General features: G+C 53.3%; 6 protein-coding genes across 6 annotated transcripts; 3 read left to right on the forward strand and 3 right to left on the reverse strand.

Moving 5' to 3' along the window:
• Positions 1 to 257: 257 nt before the first annotated feature.
• CAOG_02586 (26S protease regulatory subunit 7) lies at positions 258 to 2,600 on the forward strand. Its single transcript, XM_004349286.2, has 5 exons — positions 258 to 382; positions 575 to 612; positions 1,072 to 1,946; positions 2,059 to 2,234; positions 2,333 to 2,600. Exons 1-5 carry the CDS (start codon positions 307 to 309, stop codon positions 2,488 to 2,490), a joined length of 1,323 nt encoding a protein of 440 aa, XP_004349336.1. The 5' UTR covers positions 258 to 306; the 3' UTR covers positions 2,491 to 2,600.
• CAOG_02587 (peroxisomal 3-ketoacyl-CoA thiolase B) lies at positions 2,598 to 4,547 on the reverse strand. The gene is made up of 3 exons (XM_004349287.2): positions 4,249 to 4,547; positions 2,809 to 3,760; positions 2,598 to 2,718 (listed from the first exon to the last, which is right to left on the reverse strand). The coding sequence occupies exons 1-3, from the start codon at positions 4,508 to 4,510 to the stop codon at positions 2,661 to 2,663; spliced, it is 1,272 nt and encodes a 423-aa protein (XP_004349337.1). The 5' UTR covers positions 4,511 to 4,547; the 3' UTR covers positions 2,598 to 2,660.
• A 135-nt stretch (positions 4,548 to 4,682) lies between these two features.
• Positions 4,683 to 6,639, reverse strand: CAOG_02588 (hypothetical protein). The gene is made up of 7 exons (XM_004349288.2): positions 6,343 to 6,639; positions 5,968 to 6,072; positions 5,735 to 5,831; positions 5,541 to 5,598; positions 5,186 to 5,341; positions 4,967 to 5,060; positions 4,683 to 4,879 (listed from the first exon to the last, which is right to left on the reverse strand). Exons 1-7 carry the CDS (start codon positions 6,628 to 6,630, stop codon positions 4,748 to 4,750), a joined length of 930 nt encoding a protein of 309 aa, XP_004349338.1. The 5' UTR covers positions 6,631 to 6,639; the 3' UTR covers positions 4,683 to 4,747.
• CAOG_02589 (hypothetical protein) lies at positions 6,581 to 7,838 on the forward strand. The gene is made up of 4 exons (XM_004349289.2): positions 6,581 to 6,612; positions 6,696 to 6,836; positions 6,991 to 7,171; positions 7,292 to 7,838. Exons 2-4 carry the CDS (start codon positions 6,739 to 6,741, stop codon positions 7,742 to 7,744), a joined length of 732 nt encoding a protein of 243 aa, XP_004349339.1. The 5' UTR covers positions 6,581 to 6,612; positions 6,696 to 6,738; the 3' UTR covers positions 7,745 to 7,838.
• A 260-nt stretch (positions 7,839 to 8,098) lies between these two features.
• Positions 8,099 to 9,895, forward strand: CAOG_02590 (hypothetical protein; the record flags this gene model as incomplete). Its single annotated transcript, XM_004349290.2, has 4 exons — positions 8,099 to 8,988; positions 9,089 to 9,261; positions 9,342 to 9,421; positions 9,518 to 9,895. 4 exons carry the CDS (start codon positions 8,099 to 8,101, stop codon positions 9,782 to 9,784), a joined length of 1,410 nt encoding a protein of 469 aa, XP_004349340.1. The 3' UTR covers positions 9,785 to 9,895.
• A 99-nt stretch (positions 9,896 to 9,994) lies between these two features.
• CAOG_02591 (type 5 protein serine/threonine phosphatase isoform) lies at positions 9,995 to 13,045 on the reverse strand (the record flags this gene model as incomplete). The annotated part of the gene is made up of 12 exons (XM_004349291.1): positions 9,995 to 10,051; positions 10,146 to 10,224; positions 10,353 to 10,446; positions 10,517 to 10,601; positions 10,685 to 10,813; positions 10,937 to 11,018; positions 11,107 to 11,273; positions 11,392 to 11,678; positions 11,762 to 11,906; positions 12,018 to 12,089; positions 12,178 to 12,347; positions 12,940 to 13,045. The coding sequence occupies 12 exons, from the start codon at positions 13,043 to 13,045 to the stop codon at positions 9,995 to 9,997; spliced, it is 1,473 nt and encodes a 490-aa protein (XP_004349341.1).
• Positions 13,046 to 13,185: the final 140 nt, after the last annotated feature.

The following is a 13,185-nucleotide window of genomic DNA, read 5'->3' on the forward strand; positions in this document are numbered from 1 at the left end:
ACAACAACAAACACGCAATTTGTTCTTTTTTCGCATTCGAATTGGATTGATGATTGGGCGAAGTGCACGATGAAGGTGAGGTATTTTGGGGAAGAAGGGTGTGACGAAGGTGAAATTTTGAAACAAACAAAACGGTACTGAATCACTCGAGCTGGGACATCCGTTGGCCGTTTCCATGCGTTTTCGACTGCAGCACGTTTGCTATCGGCAGATGATCAACATTGACGGTTTTGATGGGCAACCAGTCTGATCTGATCAGAGAACTGTTCCAGTCGTTTTTTTTTTTCTTCTTTCTTCAAACCAAAAATGCCCAAGGATTATCTTGGAGAGGATCAGCGCAAGGTCCGCGCTGACGAAGACAAGGACGATAAGCCAATCAAAGGTACGCAAGGCAGGCAGGCAGGCAGGCAGGCAGCGTCCGTTGAAGATGGGAGCGGCGAGAGCGAGTACTTTGGTCGTCTCAATGCATCTCCATTGAAAACTCTCAACCGTTCAACCGTGCTGCGTTCCTTGCGCAAACTGCGGCCCTTGTGCTCACTCTGTGGCTCTCTGCTTCTGACTTGCTTCAATCCAGCGCTCGACGAAGGCGACATTGCCCTGCTCAAGACCTATGTACGCGACTTGAGTTCGATGACGCTCTCTCTCTCTTCTCTGTCCCTCTCTCTCTGCTCGTCCTATTCCCGCTTTGCACCCTGCGTTCACCGTTTTTCAGCACCAAGAACGCCACTCGCTCGCAACTCGCACCAGCGTCGTCGACCACCGAACCAGCTCAAAGCAAAGGACTCGAACAAAAAGCTTCTCGATTTTCAGTTGACGAGATCGCGAAACAACGAATTTTTTTTTTTGTGTTGTGTGTGTGTGCTCGATGTTGTGGATTGGTGAGAGCGAGATGGCTTGAACCGCATCATACTCGTTATTCAGGGCTGCTGCGTTCCTTGTTGGGGAGACGAGACGCTGAGCGCTTCGTTGGTTGAAAGGCGTTCCATCACTCAATGCAATGCAACTCACAGTCACTTTTTTTTTTTTTTTTTTTTTTTTTTGGATTTCTGTCCCTTGGGCTGATCTTCTTAGGGCGTCGGACCGTACACCCGATCAATCAAGAAGGTCGAGGACGACATTGCAGCAGCCGTCAAACATGTTAACGAGATTGCCGGCGTGAAGGAGTCGGACACGGGCCTCGCACACCCCGGCCTGTGGGACTTGGCCGCAGACAAGCAGATGATGCAGGAGGAGCAGTCGCTGCAGGTTGCACGATGCACCAAGATCATCAACGTGGCAAACCCGGGCCCGAAGGAGGCGGCGTCGCAGTACGTCATCAACATTAAGCAGCTGGCCAAGTTTGTCGTCGGCCTCGCAGACAACGTCGCCCCGTCCGACATTGAGGAGGGCATGCGCGTCGGCGTCGATCGCGGCAAGTACCAAATCCACCTGCCGTTGCCGCCACGAATCGACCCCACGGTCACAATGATGCAGGTTGAGGAGAAGCCAGACGTGACGTACGCGGACGTCGGCGGCTGCAAGGAGCAGATTGAAAAGTTGCGCGAGGTTGTTGAAACCCCCCTGTTGCACCCAGAGCGCTTTGTCAACCTCGGCATTGATCCTCCGAAGGGCGTCTTGCTATTCGGCCCGCCCGGCACCGGCAAGACCCTGTCGGCCCGCGCTGTCGCCAACCGCACCGACGCCTGCTTTATTCGCGTCATTGGCTCTGAGCTTGTTCAAAAGTACGTCGGCGAGGGTGCTCGCCTTGTTCGCGACCTGTTTGACATGGCGCGATCCAAGAAGGCCTGTGTCATCTTTTTCGACGAAATCGACGCTGTCGGCGGCGCCCGCTTCGACGACGGCGCTGGCGGTGACAATGAAGTCCAGCGTACCATGCTTGAGCTCATCAACCAGCTCGACGGCTTCGATGCCCGCGGCAACATTAAGGTGTTGATGGCGACCAACCGGTGAGTGGTGACACCAGCAGAGCGCGCGGTTTTGGTTTTGGTTTTGGTTGTTGTTTTTGTTTTGTTTTTGTATTCGGTCTGACTCTTTTGCTCTTATTTTTATGGACGCCAGACCTGATACACTCGACCCCGCATTGCTGCGTCCTGGTCGTCTCGACCGCAAGGTTGAGTTTGGCTTGCCCGACTTGGAAGGCCGCGCCAACATTTTCCGCATTCACGCAAAATCGATGAGTGTCGAGCGTGATATTCGCTACGAGTTGCTTGCACGGCTGTGCCCCAACAGCACCGGTAGGGTGTCCTGATTCGAGGGGTTTTTGAGTCAGTGTTCGTTGTTGCACGACAACTCACGGCTCTTTTTTTTCGTTTCCCTTGTATTGTACTTGCAGGTGCCGAGTTGCGATCAGTCTGCACAGAAGCCGGTATGTTCGCCATCCGCGCACGCAGGAAGGTCGCCACAGAGAAGGATTTCCTCGATGCTGTCAACAAGGTCATCAAGGCCTACGCCAAGTTCAGCGCCACTCCTCGCTACATGACATACAATTGAAGCTTCAAATTGTTGATAAAAGTCTGTTGTTGTAGTTGTTGTTGTTGTTTTGTGGGTCGCCATTGCGCGTTGAATACAGTATCAAGCAAGCAAACAAACAAACTTTTCCGCTCTATTATTCGCGATTCGTTCACATGAATTTTTTTAATTTGGTTGATGCAGTGCACACATTATAGCTCTGCCTCAAAGATTGCTGCAGCTCCAGCGCCCGTGCCGATGCACATCGACCTAAGCAATCAAGAACGACCAAAATGAGTACTCATGTCGTGGAGCATCACAAGCAACGAAAGCAAAAAAACCATCAAAATTCAAACTTACACAACACCAAGACGCTGCTTGCGACGCTTCAGCTCGTACAGAAGAGTCGAGACCTGACGCGCACCGGTGCAGCCGAGGGGGTGGCCGAGGGCAATGGCGCCGCCCTTGGGGTTGACGCGCTCCATCGGAATGCCGAGCTTGCGGACAGAGTAGAGGGCCTGGCTGGCAAACGCCTCGTTGATTTCGTAAATGTCAATGTCGGAGACGCGGAGGCCAGCCTTCTCGAGCGCTGCGGGAATGGCCACGGCCGGGCCAATGCCCATTTCGTCAGGGGCAACGCCGGCGACAGCAAAGCCGCGGAAGGTGCCGAGAATTGGCAGGCCAAGCTTGACAGCCACGCTGCGGCGCGCCATGACCACAGCGGCAGCACCATCGCTGACCTGGCTCGAGTTGCCCGCGGTCGTGGAGCCATCGGCAGAGAAGGCGGGCTTGAGCTTGCTGAGGGACGCGGCGGTCGTGTCGGCGCGAACACCGTCGTCGGCGCTCACCGTGACCTGCTTCTCGTTGCCTTCCTTGTCGGTGACAGTGACGGTGACGGGGATGATTTCGTTGGCAAACAGGCCCTCCTGCTGCGCCTTGGCGGCGCGCTGGTGCGACAGGGCGGCGAACGCGTCCTGGTCGGCGCGCGAGACACCGTAGCGTGCTGCGACGTTTTCCGAGGTGATGCCCATGGGAATCAGACAGTCGCTGGCCTTGTCGTTGGTGCCGACGCGCGGGTTGAGGTTTTCGGGAACGGACGCGGTCATGGGTGCCTGAGTCATCGATTCGACGCCCGCAGCGAGGCCAATGTCAATCGTGCCAAAGCGAATGCTCGAGGCAATGTTCGCGCACGCCTGCAGACCCGAGCTGCACTGGCGGTTGACTGCGACGATCGGGGTTGTTTCCGGGATGCCCGCAAAGAACTGCGCGAATCGGGATGTGAGCGCACCGGCGCCAGGCTGGAGGACGTTGCCTGGGTTGAAAAAGTGTCGGTCGACACTGAGATGAGCATTCATACACACACACACACACATACACAATGCAATACAATATGTTTCAAAGTGATCGAGTTGTCGTATTGTCGAGTTGTCGTATTGTCGAGTTGTCAACTGAGCGACTGAGCGACTGAGGGGGGACAATAGAGTTAAGTGGAAGTGATCATCGCTATCTTTCCTCCAAAGCCAAACACCACACGTCCGTGTGGCGAACGAGTGCCACCCACACACACACCCACACACACACACACAGAATTCAACAGCGAATGCACTGAATGGTTGAATAGTTGGGTGGTTGGGAAGTCGGAAGTCGGAAGTCGGAGTCGGACGGCAGATTAACAAAGCCCGACGGCTGAATCCGCTACAGTTCACTGTTCACTTGTTCACGCAGTCCCCACTCCACCAGTCATCACTCAACACAAAGAGACAACTCGTGCATCTTCATCATGTGTGCAGACGGACGCACCGACAACAATGTCGCCGATGAGCTTGGGATCAACGTTCGCACGCTGGACGGCGGCTTGCATGGCGGCGGCGAGAAGGTCGTCCGGCGGGGTGTCGCGGAAGCCGCCGCGCTTGGCCTTGGTGATGGGAGTGCGCACGGCAGACACAATCACAACGTCGTCGTCGCGCTTGGGGAAGGCTGCGGCGGAAGGGGCGGCAGAGGCGGCGGCAGGCGCGGGTCCGTTGGCGAGGAGATGACCGGCGAGATTGGAAAGGCGCTCCATGACTGACTAGTACTGTTGAAAAATGGACGAGTGAGCTTGTTGGATGATTAGATGAGGTGTGTGAGGAGAGGTGAAAGACATGGCAATGATAATTCAACTGAGGACAAAACTAAAAACGAATGCTCGAAATCGCTTGGAAACACAAAGCAGACGCCAAGTCAAAAAAGCAACCAAGCAACAACAAAACAATCAACAGCACACAGCGAGTCAAATAAAAGCCACGACAGGCTCTCATGGCTAATAAATGGTCAGGTAGAAGGATAGCAAAACCTGGGCAGCGACAATCGAAAGAATAAAGTACGTCCGGCGCTTGTAGCCGTGATCTTGCGCGCCGCCCTCGTCCACCATGGCCAATCGTAGTGTCTTCACCTGTTGTTGGAGGGGAGGGAGGTGTGTTGATTGTAAGTGCAGGGTTCAGACAAAGGCGCCGTCAAGTCTTTTTGTTGCAAACCATACCAAATAAAACGACAAGGACAGGCAGCAGAACAGCAAGACGGCAGACGATCCGAGGGAATTGAGCACAAACATGGAAATGATGGTCACAATCATGCTGCGTCAAACACAGGTGGAGGAGGAGGAGGAGGAGGAGGAGGAGGAGAATGGGTTAGTGGCGTTGTTTCTCGTTTCCATCAAACAGCCACACCACCATCTTCAAAATCCGAGCAATCAACCTACCCGACATATTTGTAACCGCAGTAGGCCATCAAGTCCATGGTTTGGATGGGGCAGTTGATGTTCATGATGTACATGCTCAAAGACATGGCGGCGACTTCGAAAATGTACCAGACGAGTGCAGAGCTTGCCGTCATTCCCAGCAACTCGATGGTAAACCTGTCAGAGAGAGAGAGAGAGAGAGAGAGAGAGAGAGAGAGAGAGAGAGAGAGAGAGAGAGAGAGAGAGAGAGAGAGAGAGAGAGAGAGAGAGAGAGGGCAAGGGGAGAAACGATGGTCAGGACATTGAAAAAAGTACAAGCATGTTTTCATCATCCGTTTCAAAGGCGGGTGCATCACACCCATCGATCATCACGCACTTATTCTGAACGCCAAGCCAAAACCCAACGAGCAGGACGTATGTGACGAACGCCATCACTGAGTGAAGAAAAGAGCAGAAGCAACGAAACCCAAATCAACACAAAAGTGGTCAGTTTATGCATTCATGCGCTGCTTCCCTTCAGAAACAAAGGCAACCTTGCTAATGCAATCACGTCGATCAAAAACGACGTACCAGGAATGTACAGATCGGGCGCGTTCACGTCGTCACGGGGAGGCAAGAACGAAATGGAGTTGGTTGACGGATCCGTGCCATGCTTGCGGCTCCAGTCCTGTGCGCAATCCCAACGCACCCAAATCAAGCAACGTGTAGGTTAGCAAGTCGTTGCACCATGCATACCATTTTTTCGTCGTCAGCAGCTGTTGCGTTGTGATTGAGAGGGTCGACGACGTGTCCCCAAACCTTACTCGGTTCAAGAAGGGGAAGAGCACCAGCCGCAGCTTGCGCGCAACGTACGACGTGTTGACAGCAAAGTAGTACTTGAGCTTATTGATGGTCACAAACCGGCTCAACTATCACGAAGCGATGGTAAAGAAGCCAAGTGAGTGCAACGCGACGACCGCCACATCCAAACTGCCCCCCTGCCACATCCCCCACTCTCGCTCTCCCAGCCCAACTCTCTCCTCTCGCTCTCTATGATAGCCGAGTCATCCAGACCAGACCCCCTTCGCCCCCCCCCCTTTCTCTCTCTCTCTCCCTCGTTTCAACAGCCCGTTCTGTTCTGTTCCGTTGGTGCAGAGCCAGCTTTCCCCTCTGTTTCCCCCCCCCCTCGCGTTACTCACGTTCTTGCCGACATAGTTCTCTGCGACGCTGAATCCGTGCTGGAGCGCGAGGTTGGTTGCCGGGTTGGCCATGAACGCCTGGCCCTGCGACATCATTGTGCTGAACAGTTGGTTTCCATTGCCAAAGTCCATCTGCTGCTGTCCCTGCGCGTACTGCTGCTGCTGCTGCCCAGCCATCATCATTGGATTGCTTGGGTTTGGATTGTTGTTGTTGTTGGCAAAGAACGGCGAGAACTGTGGCAGGCCGTTCATCGGCTGCGTTGGCTGCTGGTAAGGATTGAACGCCATTGATATCGATGAATGGAGAAGTGAACCCCTCACTATTCATACATATATGTTGATCATTCACTCAGTCGTTTAACAGTATTCGCATTATTGTTTTGTTCGTTATTCGTGATGGCGTCGGATCCGTCATTCTCGGCGCTGGGCTGCGACGACGGCTCGGAGGGCGGCTGGGCGAACGTCCGCGAGCTCTTCAAGGACTTTGGCAAGAGGTAGTCAACATTATCAGAGTCAGAGTCAGAGTCAGAGTCAGAGTCAGAGTCAGAGTGAAGTGTGGATGGCTGTGGATTGTGTGGATTGTGCATTGAGCAATGGCCAAGACAGACCTGACCCCTCTCCTCACTATTCCGCTTGATGACTGTCCAGCTCGAGCGAGATGGATGCGACGCGCGAGGCCCCGCCGCAGCTGGCAGAGTGGGCGCAGATGACTGGCTCGGCGGGACTGATCGGGTTCTTTGCTGGTGGAAACCGAGGCATGATACAAGCGCGCGAAGCTCACATTGCGAACAACGCCAACACACTCTACCATGGTCAGTTCCATGCTCAGGTAAATGGCAGAATTTTTCTGTTTGGATATTGGCGAGATTTTTCGGATTTCACTTGGATTCTACTTGGATTTAGGTTGAAACTTAACCTCGCCCACCGCCTTGCTCGATACCAATCGCAGAGAGAGCTCAATTATAGCACGTTTATGGGATACTCGAGCTCTGGAATGCGCATGGCTGGACGGCTGGCATTGGTCACTGGAGTGATGGTCGGAACGAGTATTCTCATTGATCGCTACTTTGCACGCACTCACGACATTCGGAGTGCTGTGGCTGCTGGCACGCTTACGGGAGCTGTGTTTTCGCTGACTCGCGGTCCTGCTGGATTTGCACGAGGCGTCGCGCTGGGCGCAGGTCTCAGTTCCGTTTGGGGCGTTGCTCGCGCTGGCGCACTCTGGGCCGGTCATGCCATCGATCCCGAGACGTACGCATCCCCTCAGTACAACCAAGCCCGTCTGGACCAACGCGACGCGCGCGACCTTCGCACCAAAGAAGCCGGCGTGCACGTCACCGCCGCAATCATTGACGATCTCGACCAGCAAATCCACGCCATGCGTCGCGACAAGTCGCCATAGCAGCTTGCCTCTTCTTTGTTTTTGGTCTTGAAGAAGTTTGTACTGTAACAAGCATCAAACAATCAAGTTAGTCGTTGTCTACGTTCATTGATCGAACAACAATTTCCATATTTTTTTGTTCGCCATCTCGCTCCAACGCCAGCCCCGTATCATGTCTGGCATTCACATGTTCTACCCCTTGTTGTCACTCCAAAGTCCAATCTAAATACCATCCAGTTCAGTCGTCTCAATCTCAGTCTCAGTCTCAGTCTCCAAGCTTCTTTGTTCTCAATCTCAGTCTCAGTCTCAGTCTCCAAGCTTCTTTGTTCTGACTCGCTCCACGGCTTTCGCTCGTTGTTTTTGCTTGTTTGTTTCATGATACTGCGACCAAGATCCAGTCGTGCGAGTGTCCTCTCTGCTGCTGCTGCTGCTGCTGCTGGCGCTGTCATTGCGCTCGGATTGCTGCTGAGCTTGGCGGCGGTTCGCTGCAGCGCGACGACAGACAATGCCGACCGCCACAGCCACGGCAGCCACCTCCGGCAGCCCCTTGCATTGCACGCAGCTCGCTCTGAAGAAGCTTCTTCGTCCCTGTTGTTGGACGGAGGTGCCGCAGAGCACCCGTCGAGCGCGACTCGGTCCGACGAACCGGCCGTTCGCAATCTCGCCGACAGCAGTGGCAGTGGTGCTTCTTCGTTCACCGGGCCTGACGATGACGTCCGAGCACTGATGACGCTTGCTGCAGATGCATCAGATGGAGCTCTGGCTGGACCAGTGTACGAGGGCCTGCCCGTCCCGGACTACTCGACAACCTACCTGCCTTGCCCTGGTGCGTACTGCGGACGGGTCCTGGCTGTCGTCCCTGCAAACGGATCGGTCGGTGCGCATGTGCGTCTGGCCACTGGCGAGTGTGGCGCTTGTCCGGATGGCTATCGATCGGATGGCTACGTCTGTTTGCCGTGCAGCGAGCCGATTCCAGCCTATGCCTGGATGTACTTGATCGGGATGGCACTCGCATACTACTACCCGGCGACCGCTGTCGTGCTAGTGAATTGGGCAAATGTGCGCGTGCGGCAGCACTTGATTTCAGCGACGCTCGAGACGGTTCTCGCGATTCTTTTCGCAGTGCTTGTAAACACGCCAGCCTGGACGCTGGATTTGACGGGCTGTGCGGTGTCGTCGGTGGACGATTTCTATTCGATGCTGCACAATCCCGAGATTGACTTTGAGTATGTGCTCCAGTGCGGTCAACAAGCAGTCTACCCGCTGTAAGTGTTGTTTGCGAACCAAGAAACCGAGAGCTCAGCAAAACTGTCAGCTCACTTTTGGGAGCTTGAACAATAACCACAACAACAACAACAACAACAGATTCTCAATCGTCCTCGAGATTTTTGGATTTCAATTTGCGCTGCTCTTGCTCTTTCGCGTTCCTCTGGTGTGGCTGCAACCCAAATCTCAGTTTGATCGCGACGTCCTTCTGATGTCGTTCTTCCTCCTGCCATTGGCAGCTCTCGCATTTGTGTTGTTTTGCGGGCCTCTATGTACGTACACCCGTTGTCGCTATTCCCCTGAGAACGAAGTCTGCTGACTGGAGGTTGGTGCGAATGACTTGACATTGCAGATTACGCGTTTCCGTACCTGGGGATTGTATTCTCCCTGCTATCCACCACAGGTGCACTATCGGGGGCTTTTGGACAACGGGTAAGCATGGTTCTTCTTCACACTCGTTTCGAATTCTGGATGTCGGCTTGTTGCGTTCTTGATTTTTGCCGCTCATCACCATCTGGATGCACGCAGTCCGTCGTGGCAGCCCGAATGCAACAAGTTCCTTTGTTAAAAATGATTCGCGAAATCATCTTGTTGCCACACACACTGCTGCTGTTGACGCGACAGGCGGGCGTGATGGGATTTTCTGTCGCAGCTCTGATCTGCTTTTACGACGGATTCGAACCAGGCACGAGCGCCGACATCCTGGCTCCCCATGTTATTTCCGTCTTGTTAACACCACTTGTTCCGTCGTTATTATTCTTTGCCACCGAGCGAGTGACGCGGGCGAAACGATGAAGCGGTTGTCGTTCGTGTCTTGTAAATTTTTGTGTTGTTAGCAAAAAATGGCTGGATTGCGTGTGGTTGGTTTGCTTTCGCTTTTGTATTATTAGTACGTAGTTTCCATCGAATTGGCCAACGACACACACATAAACACAAAGGGAAAACAAAAGCAATTGGCTTTCAACGTGCAGAGCACGATCTTAAAATGCATGAGCTGATTGGCGATTAGAACATGCCCATACCGCCAGATGCGTACGCCATGGGCTTGACGTTCGGATGTGGCTGCAAACGACAACATGGATTGCTGGAGGTGAGAGCCACAACAAACAAACATGCCTCCAGAAACACGAGCGAGGACACGTCGGGAAATACTCACCACGGCGTCAAACGTCGTAAAGTTGGGCTCCAAAGAAGGACCCAGAGTGATGAAGGCACCCTTGTTGCCCATTTGATCGCTACGAGGGGGGAGGGCCAAGTTGCGCACGCATGAAGGGGAAACGGGGGAAAAGAACGAAAAAAACGATGAACGGCCAATGGAACATTCACCAAACGCAAAACACGATGCAATCGTCATGCTGCTTACCAGTAATTCGGTGCAGAGAACACCGTAATGCATTTGCCATTGTGGGCGACCTCGTATCCGAGGTCCTTGACTTCATGACTGCGGACAATGTACGCTGTAGAATGCGGAGGGGGGTGAGTGACTCAATTTCTGTTCGACAGAGAGCAATTCCAAGGGTCACATACAGAGGTTGTTGCGCTCCAAAAAGTTGCGAGTCACGTCGGGGCCAAAGTGGACACCAACGCCGCGCTTGCTGACGCCGCGGCCGAGCTATGCAGGGGAAACAACCCATGTCCAAGTTGAGTTCAAGCAGTTCTCCACAAACATGGAAGAGGCGTTGACAGAATTCCTACCTGAGGCTGAGGATCCGACCAAAGAATCTCGCACATGATGCCCGAATCCGGAGGCTCACGGTTTCGCTCTGTGGCCTTGATGTCTGCCAGTGTGACGTTGTCGTCCGAGAAGAGACCGCCGTGAACAACCTGTCCGGGTGAGGGGATGGTCGCATCGAGGCAAAGTTGTGACACAAAGGAGCACGGAAAGTGAGCGACTGCCAAGAAAAAAAAAAACCGTAATTCCAAATCGAAAAAAACAAAATCACACACCAAAACCTTCTCAGCAACAACGTGCGCGAGGGGCAGCCACAGGAAGACCTCATGGAACAGGGTGACCATGCGATCGCTGTACCTATGTTGGCAAACAACACAACAAAAAAAGGATCAAAAACAAAGTTAGATCAAATTTGGCGCCGCGCGTTCGCGTTCGTAGGACGTACTTGGCCTTGACTTCGCCATCGAAACCGTAAACCTTGTTCATGTTGTCAGTTTCGTGGTTGCCACGATTCAGGAAGAAGTGGTTGGGGTAGAGCAGCTTGAACGCGAACAGCGTCAAAATGACCTCGAGCGAGAATGATCCTCGGTCGACAAAGTCACCATTGAAGAGCTGCAGTCACATCGATGCGTGTGACAACAGGAAAACACGTGCATGAACCGTTAGGAATGGTGATGCCGAATCTGGTCTCAGAAACAAACAGCCATTTGGTGGTGCCCTTTTCACTTACATAAGGATTGTCCTCGGAAGGAAGGCCATTCTTTTCAAAAATGTTCATCAAATCGTAGAATTGACCATGAACATCACCGCAAATGGTGAACTTTTGAGTCGTCTTGGAAAGCTCGCACTCGACGAGCGAGGGCACCTTCATCAAGTAGTCTTTGACCAGCAGCAGAATCTTGTACGCGTACTTGCGGTCGAGACGCTTCTCCTGCTTGAATCGCTCAATCATGGCGAGCACAAACTCGGAGGTAATTTGCTCGGGGAGGTGCGGGCCGTCGTACGAGTTGTCGATGGCTGGTTGCAGTCTCAAGCAGAGTGAGCATTCAAGGGGTCAACACAAAGACATACACTGGTGGGTAAACGCCTCGACGACATACACAGATCATTCACTTCCGCCATATCGATGCAGGGCTTCTTGTCGTCGGCAGCGATCGCCTTTTCGAACGCAATGCGCTTGACAATCTTTTCGCACTCGCGCATCTTTGTTTGGGCATCCTTGTCGTTCGGCGCGACCTTGACAACCTGTGCGAGAGGGGTGCGAGGGTGCGAGATGTCAAGGAGATGAGAAAAGGATCAGAATCAAACTGCAAACGAGTAGAACTCGAGACAGAGGCATTGATGGAGCCTTCTTACTGCTTGCAAGTCCTTCAAGCTGTCCTTGAATCGTCCCAGCGCCATGTTGGCAGTGGCACGACGATAGTATGCCTGTCAAATCGGCCCAAAATGTTGCGAACAAAGTCAAATGGCACAAAGAGTTGATCGGCAGTGGTAAACTTTGATGTCGTCACCCCACCTTGACAAACTGCGAATCAAGCGCAATGGCCTTGGTCGCATCCGCAATGGCATAGCCATAGTTCTCGGCTTTGATGTTGGCGAACGCACGGTTGGCAAAGTACGGCGCGAGAGTCGGGTTGAGATCGATGGCCGCCGAGTACTTTTCGATCGCCAGCTGCCACTTGCCATCTACAAGCGAGCAATCCAAAGGCGAAAGACAAGTGAGCGACACGCAGAGCAGCCGAGATCGATGGAGTGCAGAGTTGAAGGAATGGAGTGGAGTGAGAGCGAGCGAGCGACGATCGACCGAGTGGATGAGGAGCACAGAGAGCTGCCCTCGCCACTTCTACCCCCGACTGAAACAAGCTGACAGGTTGGGAAGGCATTGGGGGAGGGGAGCGGTGGGTGGCGTGGTGTGGAGGTCAAAGCACGAGGAACATTGCTCGATCACTCTGCAGTGGCGCCTCCGCCTGCCGACCACCATGGTAGACTTGATCTCCAAGGCAGTTGACAACGCAGCAGCAGCTTGAGACTGGTTCAGTAGTGCCAGTGGGGGTGTTTGGCGTTGTTTGCAAAACCTTGTGTCTTCAAGCCGTTCTTAGTTCTCTCCTCTTCCCACTCTCGCTCTGCTGCTGGACCGACCCCGTACTCTCGTTGGAATTTCTCACTCTTTGACTCTACGAATCCGCGTCGAGCGAGTTTTGGTGAACGACGACCGTCCTCTGCAGTGTGTTTTCGGTTTGTTTTCGTCGTTTCACTTGTTTGCGCCCTGTTTTTTTACCCTTGAATGCAGCGTTGCCTTCGTCCTTGAGCTTGTCGGCCTGCTTCTGATCCGCCTCAGTGACAACGACGTCCATCGGAGCAGGAGCAGAGGCAGTAGTGGCCATACTTGTAACAGAAGAAAGAAAAAGGAGGAATGAGTTGTTTGAACAAGTAAATCTGAGACATTCTGAGAAACTCGTCCATTTCTGAGCATTTGTTTTTCGGTGATGTTGATGCCTTGTTTCGCTTTTTGAGTGTGTTTCCG

The sequence above is a fragment of the Capsaspora owczarzaki genome, assembly GCF_000151315.2.
Source record: "Capsaspora owczarzaki ATCC 30864 unplaced genomic scaffold supercont2.3, whole genome shotgun sequence".
In the NCBI taxonomy this organism is placed as follows: Eukaryota; class Filasterea; order Ministeriida; family Capsasporidae; genus Capsaspora; species Capsaspora owczarzaki.